A 14,651-nucleotide genomic window follows, 5' to 3' on the forward strand; every position below is an offset into this window, starting at 1 on the left:
AACGAGAAAGATCAGTCATCAAATTGGACTTTCTCTGGTGTTGTTTTTTTCTTCAAAAAAAAATTAGCATGATTTGTAGAGGGAAGCAGGCCTGCGTATCATTTACGACCTGCTCCCTTTTTTTGTTTATTCATTTTGACAGCTTCCCTTTTGAACGTTTCTAATTCTCAGTTGGAGGCCAGCAGTGGAAAGTTGTTTTGAAATGCATGACGGTGGCACAGGTTCCTATCTGGCTTGTCCCATGGTGGCTCCCACTTTCCCCCCACCCTTGTCATCCTGTGTCGCTGAGCTGTGAAGCTGCAGAGGCATCTGAGACTGAGGAAGCAGCAGCACTGTATCCCTTAAGCCCACTCACACACCTTTTACTTCTCAGCCTTTTCCTGACAACCCGCTGGATCTCAGGGTCAGAAGGTAGAGCGCCTCAGTCCAAACCCTGACACTTGAACATTTTCCGTAACACTCCTGATAAGTGAGGAGCCAGCTGCTCTTTGAAAAGTCCTGCCAACGCAGCACTCACTCCTGAGACCACTTGTTCCATCACTGGACAGCTCTAGCTGTTATGTTGAGCTTCAGTCCCCCTCCCTGATTTTTTTTTATTTCTCCTCCAGTGACACTGATCCCCTCCCCAGCTCATTAATGGCCCCCTCTCTGTGACCCGGGTGAAGGATGCCCAGCCTGCTCCTCCTCTGGGTTCACATGTGTTTATTGGACTTGCTCTATCTCCCCTGTCCCAGGATGAATAATAAATAGGTTCTCATGGGACTTAAGTAATGATTCAGAGAGCTCACTGAAAGCTGCAACTCAGCTGGGCTTGCACCTTTGTCAACATCGTAAGCCCGCTGGCAGCATTTCTGCTGTCAGCTCTGATTCCTGAAGTAGGAAGCCAGTGGTATCTTGAGCACTTAGCTGAACAGTACACTTCCTTGGGCGTCTTCAGACCAGCTCGTTCTAAACTTGACATGCCAGATGGGAGGGAAGAAATGTGTGAGGTCACTGCTGGTATTTATCGAGCGCCCTTTCTGTTGCGACCAGGGGCTTTTCACCTGTGGAGGAGTACACAGTGCCCCAGACCAGAGGGCAAAACATTCTTCCCGTTAGGTACAGTTACTGTAGCAGTGTCATGAATCAGGAACACAAGCAGAAACTCATTTTAATGAAACTTTTAGCATCGGAGCTACCAAGTTCTTTAAGTATCACAGATGGCTAAGCAGTGTCCATGGGAGTCAGGGACAGGCCTCAGATTGACCATTGGTGAGCTCGTGGCTTCAACTGGGAGGGAGGAATAACAGGAACAGGAGGAAAGGAGGAGAGTTACAAGTGAGGGTGGCTAGAGGAGAAGGCAGGAGAGGAAGTCTCATCTCTGTTTTATCGATTCTCACCCCTCCTTTGTGAAGTAACTGGTTGGCACCATCTCAGCTTGAAAACAAAGAACTAAACCAGGGGAGAGGGGACAACTTTCTCAGGGGCACATGGCCAGTAAATGTTAGAGCTTAGATCTTCCAACTCCAAACTGAGATGAGAATGCTTCCCATATTGCATGTTCTGGTTTTGAAAGAACGATAAGCCGTACACTGGGCAGCTGTATATCTTCTGCCTGGGTGCCATTCCATGTCCTAGCTGTAGCTCCACTGCCTTCCAGGAGATGTTCATTAAAATTGCTGACTCAAGAGCTGTTTTAGCCTTGTCAGTGATTAAAGCCACTCAGGGCTTCTACCTGCAGAACCCAGAACTAAGCTGACTCTTTCAGATAAAGAAATGCCATTGGACTCACAGGGGCAGCAGAGAATGAGGGGCTGATAAAGGTTTATAGAAACCCGAGGTCTGTCAGTACCCAGGCCTAGCAGAGCCCCGATCTTTTCTTTACTTCTGAGCCTGTTTCAGGCCTTTAGTCTGGTCAGGAACTTGATCGTCTGACCCGTCTCTAAAACATCTCTCTCTTGGATTTCTGAGCAGGAGTCCCAGTTAGGATGAGCTAGTTTGGTGCTGACCTGGAATATTCATACAACGGGCAGTTGATGGAACAAGACGATAAGCTTCATTACGAGATTTCATTTCTTGAAGAAAGATTATAGAACTATTGCCTTCCTAGGTTGAAACCAGAAAAACAAGACTTCCTCCTCTCTCTGGTTTGGGTTGCTGGTCCAATTGTGTCCCTTCGTGGGTCACTGGGATTAAAAGATCAGGGGTTCAGCCCGGCTGAGGTTCTGATTCTATGATCTTGACTAGTGCATTTCCCCCCTTGGGCTGCTGCTTCCTCTTCTGTAAATGAAGGCTTTGAGTTAGATCAGGGGGAGGCACACTGTGGTTTAACTGGCCAAATCTGGCCTACCATCTATCTGTTGGTTTGTTTTATAGGAAACTATATTTTTAGAGCACTTTTAGGTGCTTTATTGAGCAAAACTGAGCAGAAAGCATGGTTTCCATTTACATTCTGCCCCAACACACACAGCCTCCTCTACTATCAATGTCTTGCAACAGAGTAGGACATTTATTACAATTGATGAACCTACATTGACACATCATAATCACCCAAAGTCCACGGTTTACATTAGCTTTCACTCTTGGTGTTGAACATTTTATGGGTTTTGACAGATGTATAATGACATGTATCCACCATTATAGTTTCACACAGAGTAGTTTCACTGCCCTAAAAGTCCGCCTTTTTTTTGAAAATAAAGTTTTATTGGAACATAACAGAGGCTATCCATTTACGATGTAATGTCTGGGGCTGCTTTTGCACTATAATGGCAGAGTTGAGCAGTTGAAACAGACTGCATAGCCTGCAAAACCTAAAATATTTATTACGTGGACCTTGACAGAAAAAGTTTGCCGACCCCTGGACTAGATGACTTCCAGAAAGCTTCTAGAATCTATGATTTTCTCTTAGGTGATTCTGCAGTTTCATATCTGGAGGCTTCGTTGTCTGTTCTTCCTCCTCATCCCACTCCTTCTTTTTCCTCTCTCCTGGGGGCCCTCCTATGTGCTGACATAGCTGCCACTGTCCCAGAACAGAGGACTGTGACCCTGGACGTAGATGTGAACAACCGCACAGACCGCCTGGAGTGGTGCAGCTGTTATTACCATGGCAACTTCTCCTTGAACGCAGCCTTCGAGATCAAGCTCCACTGGATGGCAGTGACTGCTGCGGTCCTCTTCGAGATGGTGAGAACCTCCTCTCGTGAGGACCGGGCCTTGGCTCACCTTGCAGAGGGGGACAGTGGATGATTAATATTCATGTCACTTTGTTTTTAGTTCAGGCTTCTATTACCTTTCACTTGGATTATTGAAATAGCCTCTTAAAAAAATTAAACACCGGAAAATTTTCAAACAATCAAAAAAGGGTGTAGATCAGAGTTTCACAACCTTGGCACTACTGACGTCTGCGACCAAATAATTCTCTGTCGTGGGGGCTGTCCTGTGCATTGTAGGATGTTGAGCAACATCCTGGCTTCTACCCACTAATGCCAGTAGTACAACCCACCTTGAGACAACCAAAAATGCCTCCAGATATTGCCACCTGTCCCCAGGGAAGAGGGATTAATGTCCCCAGTTGAGAATCACTGAGTGAAAAGTAAGTCTCTCTCCCACCCTTACCCTGTTCCCTGGGGTTTCCATCTAAAAGCAGCCATCCTACCACTTGGCTGAGTGTACTGCCAGACAGATTCTATGCATATACAAAGCCATGTGTTTTTTTTTACACATTCAGTTGCTCGGGATATATACTATTCATATTATGTTTTTTCTATTGCCTATGTGTTTTCCATACCAGTATAAATAAGTTGGCGTCATTGTTGGTTTTGTTTTTGTTTTGCCTCACTGTTTTTAAGGGCCACAGAATATTCTACTATTTATTTGTATCACAGTGTACTTAACCAATCCCTAGTTAATGAACACCCCTGCTTTTAACTCCGATTCTCCTCTGGAGTGGTAGGGGGTGTGGCAATATCTGGAAACGTTTGGCAATATCTGGAAACGTTTTTACTTGTCACAAATGGTGGGGAGAGTGCTCCTGGCATCTAGTGGGTAGAAACCAGGGATGTTGCTCAACATTCTACAATGCATAGCATAGGACAGCCTCTACAACAAAGAATAAACCAGCCCAAAATGTCGCGAGTGCAAAAGTTGAGAAGCCCTGTTTTAATTGGTCTTCTGCCTATCTTTCCTCTTTCTCTCTCTCTAACGAGGTCATTTATTGCTCCTGAACTAAGAAGCCACCCTGGCCAACACCCATCCCCCCTTCCAGTGTCTTACAGAATAAACACTCCTTAGCCAAGCTGCCAGGAGCCCTCTGTAACCATCTTCACAGTCTGCTACTCTTTATATACTCTGTCTTTTGGCCAAAAAGACTGTTTTTCTGTGGCTTCAACTGCATCCCACTTCCCTCTAACAATGGCCCCAAGTATCTCAAATAACAGCTGAAAGCAGCAATAAAGTTCAAAAAGAACTATGAAAAGCTAAGGAAAAGACCAAAGAGAAAGGAGCACAGACAGCATCAGCTGGCAACGTAGAGTATCTTCATCCAGTTCATATCGGTCCGATTTTGCCGCACAAGCCATGGTATCCCGGGGAAGAGATTTGTCCAGGTTTCTGTCCGCCCAGTTCTTGTCTGTCTCCACATGGCATTAGCACCTTTGAGGACCCTCCCCTGGAGAGAGTCTCATCAGGAAAACATTCTTAAGGTCCAAATTTAAAAAGACACCCAGCTCCCTGTCCCGCTCAACTTGCAGAGGACACACGCTCTTCCCCAGCTGGTTGACACCGGGATGACCACTTCCTCCAGGCAGAACTAACCCTCGGACCCAGGAGGCTAAGCCTTTTCCTTGGAAGCCCTACCGCGTAATCCTGTCTCAAAACAACACGACCATACTGTTCACACACACATGGGTAGTTACCATTTGGCCAGAAGAAGAGTATTTATTTCCTCAGGAGAATTTAGGAGCTATCTTTTAAAAAGACATTTTCACATCAATTTATGTAAAACCTACTGAAAGCTGCTAATGCTTTTATCATTATTTTGTTAAGTTTTTATAAATCTCTAGTGCATGTTAATTATTATTTTAAAGCAATGTCTAAAATTATTATAACTCAGATTTTATTAGGATAAATATTACATAAAATAAAAAGGTCATTGACTAAGCCTTAGAGATAATCTTGGTCAAACAGAGAGCTCGGCTTTTGTTGTACTGTTGTGGTGAGCGTTTCTGGGAAACTAGGAGTGGTCCCCTTCAGTTTTTAAATAATCATATTTGTCTAAGTGGAGACATGGCCCAAACTGTAGTTTTCTGAAATAGTATTTGACACAAATTTATCTGTATGCCAGAGCCACATGCATCAGCTTAAAATATATATACATATGAGCTTTATTTTTTAAAAAGTATCTTAAAACCTAGAAAATTGCCACTCTTCCCTAAGAAAATGTTAGTAACGAGAAGCTTTGTCCTTATGCCCCAGCCTCTTTCATTCTGTCAGTCATCAGACAGGCAGCTCTTGGGAGTTTGCTGGAGAGCAGCTCTCATTCTGCCAGGTCAGGCCTTATCGCTTTTGGCCAGAGGCCACCACAGTCATCTTGCACCCCGCATCATGTCCCACTCAGCCAGCCTGAGTGGATCGTTTTCCTATTTGATACTTTGGACTTAGTAAATTTTTTATAAAGGACAAAATTGGAAGGACTTAACCTATATCTTGTGACCTTCCTCCAACATCCTATAGAATGAGAAGGGTTTTTAGGAGGCAAGAAATAGCTTTCTCCAGTCTCTTCCTCCCAGAAGAAACACTGAAGCTGCAGAAGCTTGGGCCAAGAAGAGGAACTATGTGTTCAACTCAGTTTTTCAAGTATTCATCAGGAGGTTAGATTGTGCGTTTTCCTGCCCTGGACCGGTTTGGAGCTAGCAAACATCGATAAATAAACATGGCAATCAATGTGCGAGACGCCACTCTGGTGGCTTCTCTCCTTGGGCAGTATTTTCTCTTGTCTGAACAAACTTGAAAATGACACTGTTTTTTTTCTGTGCTTTCCACCAGGTCCAAGGTTGGCATCGAAAAGCCACCTCCTGTGGCTTTTTGTTGGTCCCAGTTTTGGAGGGTCCCTTTGCGCTGCCCAGTTACCTATATGGCGATCCGCTTCGAGCCCAGCTCTTCATCCCACTCAACATCAGCTGTCTGCTTAAGGAGGGCAGCGAGCACCTATTCGATAGTAAGAGATACTCCCCTCTCGGGGTTCTGTCTCCATGAGTAAGATCCCCTCTTTCCCCCAAGGACACCTTTCTAGGTATCTGATCCACACAGGCCGGTGCATAGAGAAAGCCTTCGGACAAGGGGCGGAAAGGACCTTGGTTTTAGTCCTCATTCTTCACTTAGTGGCTGGGCGACCCTGCACAAATCACTTAATGTCTCTGAGTCTCAAATTCCTTATTCCTAAACTGGGGGTGGCTTTGAGCTGCTCTGCAACTCAGGAAGACCTTGGTAAGGCCTGGAGCAGAATGGTGGCTGGGAGAGGGTGTGATACCCTATAAATCATGAGTGACCCTGGTGTTCTTCCCGCACTGTCCTTCTTGTCTGTGCTCCAACCTAACTAGTTTGGGCTGTGGGAATTTGAACCTCATAGGAGACTTGAATCTGCTGTTTCATGCAAAAAGGCTGAAAAGGGGAGGCATTGAAAGCAAAAGAGGAAATAGTGTCCTTTTGTGCAAAGCTGTGGTGTGTCAGCACCTGGAACATTGCACATGGCTTGGGTCCCAAATATCAAGGAAGACAGAGCAGGAGGAGGCTCATAGGAGGAGATCAGGACCCACATGGAGCCCTTCCCTTAGAACAGGGTTGTCAATCTGAATGGGGAAACGCAGGGGCCACTGACCCTGCCCTGCTGTTCCACCCAGGTCCACCAGAACTCTGAGGACAGGTGTAGGACAGCTCGAAGGATGCATCTTCACACAGCCCAGAACTTTATATCACCAAGTGTTCATTGTGATGAACATGTAAATAGCTCCTCTAGAGCTTTAGATGAACTTGCAGATGAACTCTTTAAAAATGGAAAGCTAGAGTTGCTAATACATTAGGAGCCTCCTTAGTTTCTTAGATACAGACATTATCAATGCAAAAGAAAAAGCTTTGGGAGTAAGGGAGACATTTTCTTCCTATGCCTTTGTAAGTCTGTGTTATGGTCGGTGGCAGAGAACTGGCTCAGAGGTCTCGCCAGGCTGAGGAGGCCGAGCTAAGTGTTTCTGCCTTTTTGCTGAGACAGGCTGTCCCTGGGGTACAAATAGTTTTCATTCTAATGGGCCATCTGTATATTCTCTGTTTACATCTTGGAAGATGTTTTTGTATAGATGCAAGATTTGAAGTGACAGTTGGGATTCCAGGGTAGCCCCACAGTGATCCTTAGAGTTTACAAAGTGCTCTTCTCCCTCCCCACCCCCTCTCTTGCACACACACACACACTCTCATGTGCCCTTACTGTGTGGCTGAGACAGGACCATTTTTGCAGTTCTGAAATACAAGATGATTATGTTCATATCTGACAATTTTAAGCCAGATACCGCCTCATACTGCTGTTTTAAATATGTTGAGGGAAGAGAGAGATCGTTCCCCACACCATCCAAAGACTTTTCTGGGGTTTTCCACCTTCACGGTAACAGCACAGCATTGCTTCTGGGGCTGGCATGGGAGGACATCTTTATGTGAGCTGGTGGTTTTCTCTGCCAGTTGTAACCTAGTCTTCAAGACCAGCATCCTCTGTTGGTTGCCATGGTTACAGCTGAACGAAAGGAGCCCTAGCTTCAGGGAATAAGGACTTAAATCTAAAAATTGATTTTCTTGCTTCTGTGCTTCTTCTCTTCCTGTTATTACCCCTTCTGATAATAGTGAATTCAAAACCTTAAAAACCTGACAAGAATCTTCTGTTTGTGTTTTTTCCTATTAAAGCCAAAGTCTCTTTTCTCTCTTGCCCTTAGTTGCCCAGAATCTTCAAATCTATCCTAGATAGAAGATTTCAAATGTGGAAAGAGTAACAAGGCCACTGCAGGCACCCCTGATCTTTGGGATGTCATGTGCTGTTGCTGCTCCAGGCCTCAGCATTTCAGTCCTGAGAGCAGCCTGCCCTTTGCCTGTTGCTGTGTGACAGGCTACCCAGCCCGCCCACCTCCTCCCTCTGTCCTCAGCAACCCTACAGAAGGAGCAAAGCTGGAGCAATGAAGTGGGCAATGGCGGAGGGCAGCGGTATGCATCACTCCCCCCCCCCACGAGATGATCGCTTTTCCCCAAATCATTTTTTTATGTATTTGCTTCAATGTTCCCACCCCTAAAATCGAGCTGATTATATGGCCTTTCCCTATAGGGAAATGGAAGATTGGTGATAAAAAAATTAAAAAAAAATTTTTTTGTTTGCTCTTTAGAAGCAGATAACATGCATTGAAAGCTTATCCTTTGTCTGTACTTTACTATGTTGCTTTCCACTTTTGACATAGTAGGAGGTCATTGGCATGAATCTTCTACCGAGTTCTGATAGCTCACACTGGTTACTGAGGACTCATATTCATCCTCTTTCTAGATCCTGGTAGAGCTTGGAAGAAAGGATGATGAGAATGCTTGGCTGTCACTTTCTTTAGGGTGTCCCACCTTGGGACGGGGGCTAACTTTCCTAAAGTAGACAGTGTGGAAAAGCAGAGCCTAGGCTCAAGGAGGAAGAATTGCCAAGAGTAGTGAGAAGGCCAGACCCAAGGAAAATTACAGACCTCGATGTCAGAACTCAGCATTTATTGTTTTCCTTTCAGGCTTTGAACCGGAGACATACTGGGATCGAATGCACCTTTTCCAGGAAGCCATTGCACACAGGTTTGTCCCTTAGCAAGAGAGAATAGTGGGAATAGAGAGAATAGTGCATCCTTGTTTGTCTTGAATAGCAGTTGCCAAAGCAAAAACCAGCTTGTTTTATTTTGGGGGAAACAGATCTAATCCACCAATGACAAAGTTGCTGCTTATCTCTGATAGGACCCTGGCTTTGGTTTCAAAGATAAACACTACCTTGCCAGTTCCTGTGGCTGTTGTTTTTCAGACCTCAGAGCTCCTTTCTTAGCTTCCAAAAAGACTCTGAGCCAAGCTCTCCAGGAGAGGACATGAGATGGAAAACTGAAATTTGTCAAGAGCCCCTTGCCACATGTTTAAAAAATAACCAATGGTTAAAAAGCAATAGATAAGTCAATAGGTATTTACGGGCGCTGAATGTGTGTTCCAGGGAAAGCCTTTCCTAGGCTTAGCTGTCCACCCCTCAGGCCAGTCTAGCTTTGTCTCCAGTGTCAATTACTGCTGCTTGTTAATCATGGCATAAGCAAAGCCTCTCGTTCTTGCTTGAGTAATCTTCTGGCTGTATCTTCTTCAGTATCGTATCTCCTTATTCAAGCATCTTCAGCTGTTACCATCCCCACCATGCACACGCCTGCCACCCCCCAGCCACAGGGTGAAGTCCACACTCTTCAACCTCTCCTCGCCCAAGTTGACCCCGGCCTTCCTTAGACCTTATGCTTCCCTTTACTTCGTAGACCTAGCTCTGATGCTCAGTAAAGGCTGTGGAATGAATGCCAGAGCATCTGGTTTCCTCCTTCCAGTGGGAGGGATGCCAGTGTGGGACAGAAGGTAGGGAGTGCAGTGATGGGTGGTAAGGGCATCGATGTGCTGCAGGCAGACAGGCCTGGTTCACCTCCGCCTCCACCAACGTCTGGCTGAGGAACCCTGAGTGAGTCCTGGAACTGCTTCACCTTTGTCTTCTCACCCTTCACAGGGTTGTCGGGAGGGTTCTCTGATGTTTCTGGCCCCTAGTAGGCCCTCAGTAGACAGCAGTTCCTATTAGGAAGACCCCAGGCAACTGATAAGTTGATCAGCAGGTTTGATGCTACTCAGCTCATATATCATCGGGCAGTCGCTGCACCTTGCTGGCCAGATATCACTTGGGATGTGGCCTTTGTCAAATCTGCTTTCACAGCATCCTCCTCCAGATCCACTTTAGTCCAGATTCCAGTCATGACTTCTTTAAACTATTGCTCTAACCTCTTCAGCCTGCTTTTCTAGCCTTAGATTTCCTCATATGTCTCTTGCCCAGTCCCCATGTATCACTGCTCAGGACTCTGCTGTGTGCCCCTTCACCTAAACCTGCTTCTCTTTCCTCCCCTAGACCCCTTCCCCCACGTTCCCACCTAAGCCCCACCCCCTTCTACACCTTCCACTCTGAATCCCTCCTTCCCTTTTACCCAATACACTCTGCCATCTATCATACTAATTTGGGGGGCTCTGGAGGTCAAGGGCATGCATTTTCCTCATTTTCATTTCCTTCTACAAGGCCTAGCAAAGTACCTTGGCCAAAAATGTTGTTTAACGTGTAGCTTTTTGCATAGAGTGGAACTCTAGGTGGGAATATGGCTCTGAGAGCAAACAAAGGTCCATCCCAGAAAGAGCTAGAAAAATATCTGGTGTTCCAGCTCCTTCTTCATCTTTGGGCAGTTAGCATGAAATTAGTGCGTCCCCTTCCTAGGGACTGGATCCCCCTGCCCTCACTGAAATCCTGGCTCGTGTGCTCCCCAAGTGGTCAGTAAGAGGGCCAAGGACCATGTTGTTAAATTACCTTTTTTAAATTAAACATCCTTCCTAGTGACCCAGGGAAGAAATGAGGCAAGAATCTGGTCAGGCTGATGCATGCTGAATAAATAAATGGCCTCGATTGAAAGTAGAGAGGAAGAAAGGCAAAACCCAGGGCCATTCCCATATTTGATAGAATCGGTGCATGTTAGCCTATCCATTTAATTTGCATATCTGACTTCATGTGTTCTTCAGCAAATAGTCATCAAATGCCAGTGTAAAGCCAGCAGCTTATGTAGAGCTACAGCACAGCACCTCCCTGAGGACCTCAGTCCAGGAGAAGAGATAGACATTTTACCTCCTTTAGTTCTGCCTCCATCTTTGCCTTCATTACATAAACCCCTCAGACTCAGAGCAGGGCTACATCTATTAACACGTCCTTTACAGCACTTAGCAGGTAGAGCTGTAATAAATGTGCTTTATGGAAATAGAAAAACCAGGAATAGAACAAGCCATAGACGAGAAATGGAATAGAACAGCTATAGATGAAAAATGGCCCCTCCTGCCTATTTCTAGAACACAGTGAAGCGGACAGCACCAGATTGGTGTTTCTCAATTTTAAGAAAAAAATTTCAATTAAGTTACTTTACTTTATTGCCTTTATTGAGAACCTAGTATGTGCTTAGTGTGGAAGACTTTGAGGACAGAGAGAGAGGTATGGTTAAGGTAAATAAAGATAAGGACCATTTTCTGGAGAACTCGACAGTTCCAAGGATGTGGATGGGCACAGTGGGAAGGTCTAATGGGATGGCTGGGGGTGCACAGGAGGGAGGGGGTGCTGGACAGAGAAAGAGTATGGCAGGCTTTCACCACCACGAAGATGAAAAGAGGCTGGGCGGGAGGGGATCTGGTGAGCCATTGAAGGGGCAGAGGTTGAGATGCGGTAAGGATAAAAATTAGCATCCTGAATGTTCTGTTTTGAAAGAGATCTTTCCTTTAGCCCAGAACTGCCAGAGAGTCCTGTTAGCCACTCTCTCTCCCCTGTCTCTTTAGCTAAGGCAGCTAATCAGCGTGTCTTCCTGTCCTTCCCTTAGGTTTGGGTTTGTTCAAGATAAATATTCTGCCTCTGCTTTTAACTTTCCAGCTGAGAACAAGCCTCAGTACATCCATGTTACAGGTGAGGCACTCTGAGCAAAATGTGGGCAGGTGGGCCCCTGCGGCGGGAGTGTGAGCCCTGGGAGAGGCCTGGCCCCATGCTCCGGGGTTCTTCCCTCGCACCAAGCCCGTGGCCACAGAAGCACCCCAGCCAAGCGCGGGCACCACCCCCCCCGCCCCCCGCCGCCCGGTGGCCGCGACACGGTTCCTCCTTTCCTGGCAGGAACAGTGTTCCTGCAGCTGCCCTACTCCAAGCGCAAGTTCTCCGGGCAGCAGCGGCGGCGGCGAAACTCCACCAGCTCCACCAACCAGAACATGTTCTGTGAGGAACGGGTGGGCTACAACTGGGCCTACAACACCATGCTGACCAAGACGTGGCGCTCTAGTGCCACAGGGGATGAGAAGTTTGCCGATCGGCTGCTGAAGGACTTCACGGACTTCTGTATAAACCGCGACAACCGGCTGGTCACGTTCTGGACGAGTTGCCTGGAGAAGATGCATGCCAGCGCCCCGTGAGGCCCAGCTGCACTGGGGTCAGAGGATGGCGAGGATTCCCGTCTTGCTGTTGATATTCAATAGGATCTGTCAGGCTCTGGGCTGCAGATGTCAGTTTGCCACTGTCAGCGAGTGGGGGCCGCTGCTGCTGCTGCTTCCGCACTGGTGTTCTTCCACTCGAGGAGAAAGATTTTGGAAGCAGCTAGCACCCAGAGCAGGTGGGAGGCCCAGATGGCCTGTGGGAAGGCTTCAGTACTGGGGAAGGGGGCAGGCAGCCCCCATGAATGTCCTCTGAGCGTCCTTTTCCTCCACCATCCGTGGGCTGTTCGGAGCAGAATCTGCTGCTTCCTGCCCAGAAGAATGCACAGGATGTAAGATAATTTTGTGAAATAATGTACCATAAGCTCATACCAACTGTAAATACCTGTACATATCAGAAGCAGGAATAAAATGTCATGTGCAGCATCTCTGTCCCCAGCCTGGCTGCAGCAGTCCCATCCCTGCCGGAAAGTCGTGTCCTGTTGCCAGGGTCGTAGTGGCCAATGAGGCAGTTGCAGACAGTGAGGAGGACTTTAGAATTCACTATCTTAGAGAGCCTGGCTGGGAGTTTACTAAAAGATGTCTTTCCACAGGCCTATGGTCCAGAGCAAGGAAAGTTTCTGTCGAGCCTAGAGAGCAGACAGTAAAATATACTAGGAAACTGCCGGTTTGTTCAGAGGTGCCTCTTGCCAAGTAAGTGAGCCCAGCTCTGGCTCGCAGACCTCAAGGCGTTCTGAAACAAATCAAAGGAGATCCTCTCTCAGCTCTGACTGAGGTTTAAGATCTTAGCACCCTGCCCTAACCTGCTGAGAGTGTGGGGGTTACTGCAAGCCAGAGGGGTACCTGACAGTTACTGCCGCTTCCTCCCCCTCCATCTTGCCACAGCGAGTTCATCCCAAGTCCTGTCGATTTACCTCCTCAAGTGCTTGCACATCCATCCTCCGAGGCCCTCTGCTGCCACCCTCGGCCCAGCCCTCTCTCGTCTTCAGCTTCCTCTTGCATGGCCAGGAGGGCCTCCTCAGTAGGCTCTGCTTTCACTCCGGGCCATTCTCCTCTTGGCAGGGTCCTTTTTAAAAAAACACTCGGACGGTGCTCACCACTTATTTAGACCTCTGGTGACTTGAACCTCAAGAAATCTTAGATGCGGCCCTGCACGATCTGGTCCCAGGCTGTTTCTCCAGGCACCTGGAACATCGCAAACTCTTTAGTGACTCAGCTCCTCCTCTCCACACCCAGTCACTCCTGGTCATCATGCATCAGCTCAGCTCATGTCACTAATCCCCTGTGACGACTTCCCATAGCCCCTTGTATTTCTCCAACGCATGACACATTGACACCCTAGCATGGCAGAAGCTTGCCTAGTGCATTCATTTCTTTGTTCCTCAATGTGTAGCATAATAGTAGATGCTGGAAAAATGGTTGTTGGCTGAATGTGTGGACTGAATGAGTGAACTCTGGGCTCGAGTGTTGGGTACAGGGTGTTATATCCGAATCGCTCCCTCACTAGCTGGGTTCCTAAGTTACTTAGCAGAGGCCATTTCCACATCTGTGAAATGAGCTATTGCTGCTGCATGTACAGATATTGAGAGAACAGCTCTGTTAATGTATGTGAAGAGCACTTGTTGATTCCTAGCATGGTGCAGAACCTTGATAAAAATCCGTTCTTTTCCTTTTTCACCTTCCCTTCCCTCAGACAAACCTTTGCTCCTTTCTAAGCATCAATATCTTTCAATTACAATATGGGAAGCTGTCTCCCAGGGTGGTTGGAGGATCAAAAGATAGCTGTATATGAAAGGACTTGCTAACCAGCAGGCAGTAAGCAAACGTAGGCTACTCTCACATTCCCAAGTGGGAGCCCCCTTCATAGTCATCTGTGATCCTCAGGATCCTGCATCTAAGACCAGCAATCGCCCCTGCCCTCTTCCCTCTTGCAAAGATGACCAGAGAGAAGAAGGCCCAGAGAATGATCTGGTGGAAGAAGAGACGGCTGACAAGTTAGAATGCCAGATCGCTATCCTTCAGAGCCGGGCCTGAAATGCACATGCCTCGAGCCCCAGTTTCCCCACCAGCTGCTCCCCCTGCCTTCCTCCTCTCTGACCAGCACCCCCTTCCACCCACTCATCCAAGCCAGAATCCAGAAGTCAAAATCCTCCGTCATCATCCAGTCCTCCCACCTACCTATTCCTACTGCCGTTGCTCAGACTCGCCCACCTTCTTTCATCCCTGCTGCCCAGATGCAGAGCCTGGCTCTTGGGGAGTGTGTGGTTTGGTTAGATATGGAGTATGTGTGTCTGCTGATTGCAAGCCCACCACCAGAAGATAGATACTAATAACCATTTCTTGGTAGAAGAGAGAAAAGCAATAGGCTTGGACCCAAGAGGACCTGGGTTTAAATTCCA

The 14,651-nt window shown here is 47.1% G+C and overlaps 1 protein-coding gene across 10 annotated transcripts in view; it reads left to right on the top strand.

The window, feature by feature from the left end:
* Positions 1-12,690, top strand: part of DEPDC5 (DEP domain containing 5, GATOR1 subcomplex subunit) — a 112,745-nt gene extending 100,055 nt beyond the window's left edge. For 4 of the 10 annotated variants that reach the window (XM_039862012.1, XM_039862001.1, XM_039862006.1 and 1 more), the window contains 5 exons: positions 2,993-3,162; positions 6,022-6,193; positions 8,769-8,829; positions 11,658-11,740; positions 11,942-12,690. In XM_039862012.1, the coding sequence (XP_039717946.1) occupies positions 2,993-3,162; positions 6,022-6,193; positions 8,769-8,829; positions 11,658-11,740; positions 11,942-12,234 (779 nt within the window). In that variant the 3' untranslated portion in view covers positions 12,235-12,690. The remainder of the gene's footprint in view (positions 1-2,992; positions 3,163-6,021; positions 6,194-8,768; positions 8,830-11,657; positions 11,741-11,941) is intronic. The other 6 variants (XM_039862002.1, XM_039862008.1, XM_039862007.1 and 3 more) reach the window with 4 other exon arrangements.
* The last annotated feature ends 1,961 nt before the right edge of the window (positions 12,691-14,651 follow it).

This window comes from Pteropus medius, unplaced genomic scaffold (assembly GCF_902729225.1).
Source record: "Pteropus medius unplaced genomic scaffold, Ma_sr-lr_union100, whole genome shotgun sequence".
In the NCBI taxonomy this organism is placed as follows: domain Eukaryota; kingdom Metazoa; phylum Chordata; class Mammalia; order Chiroptera; family Pteropodidae; genus Pteropus; species Pteropus medius.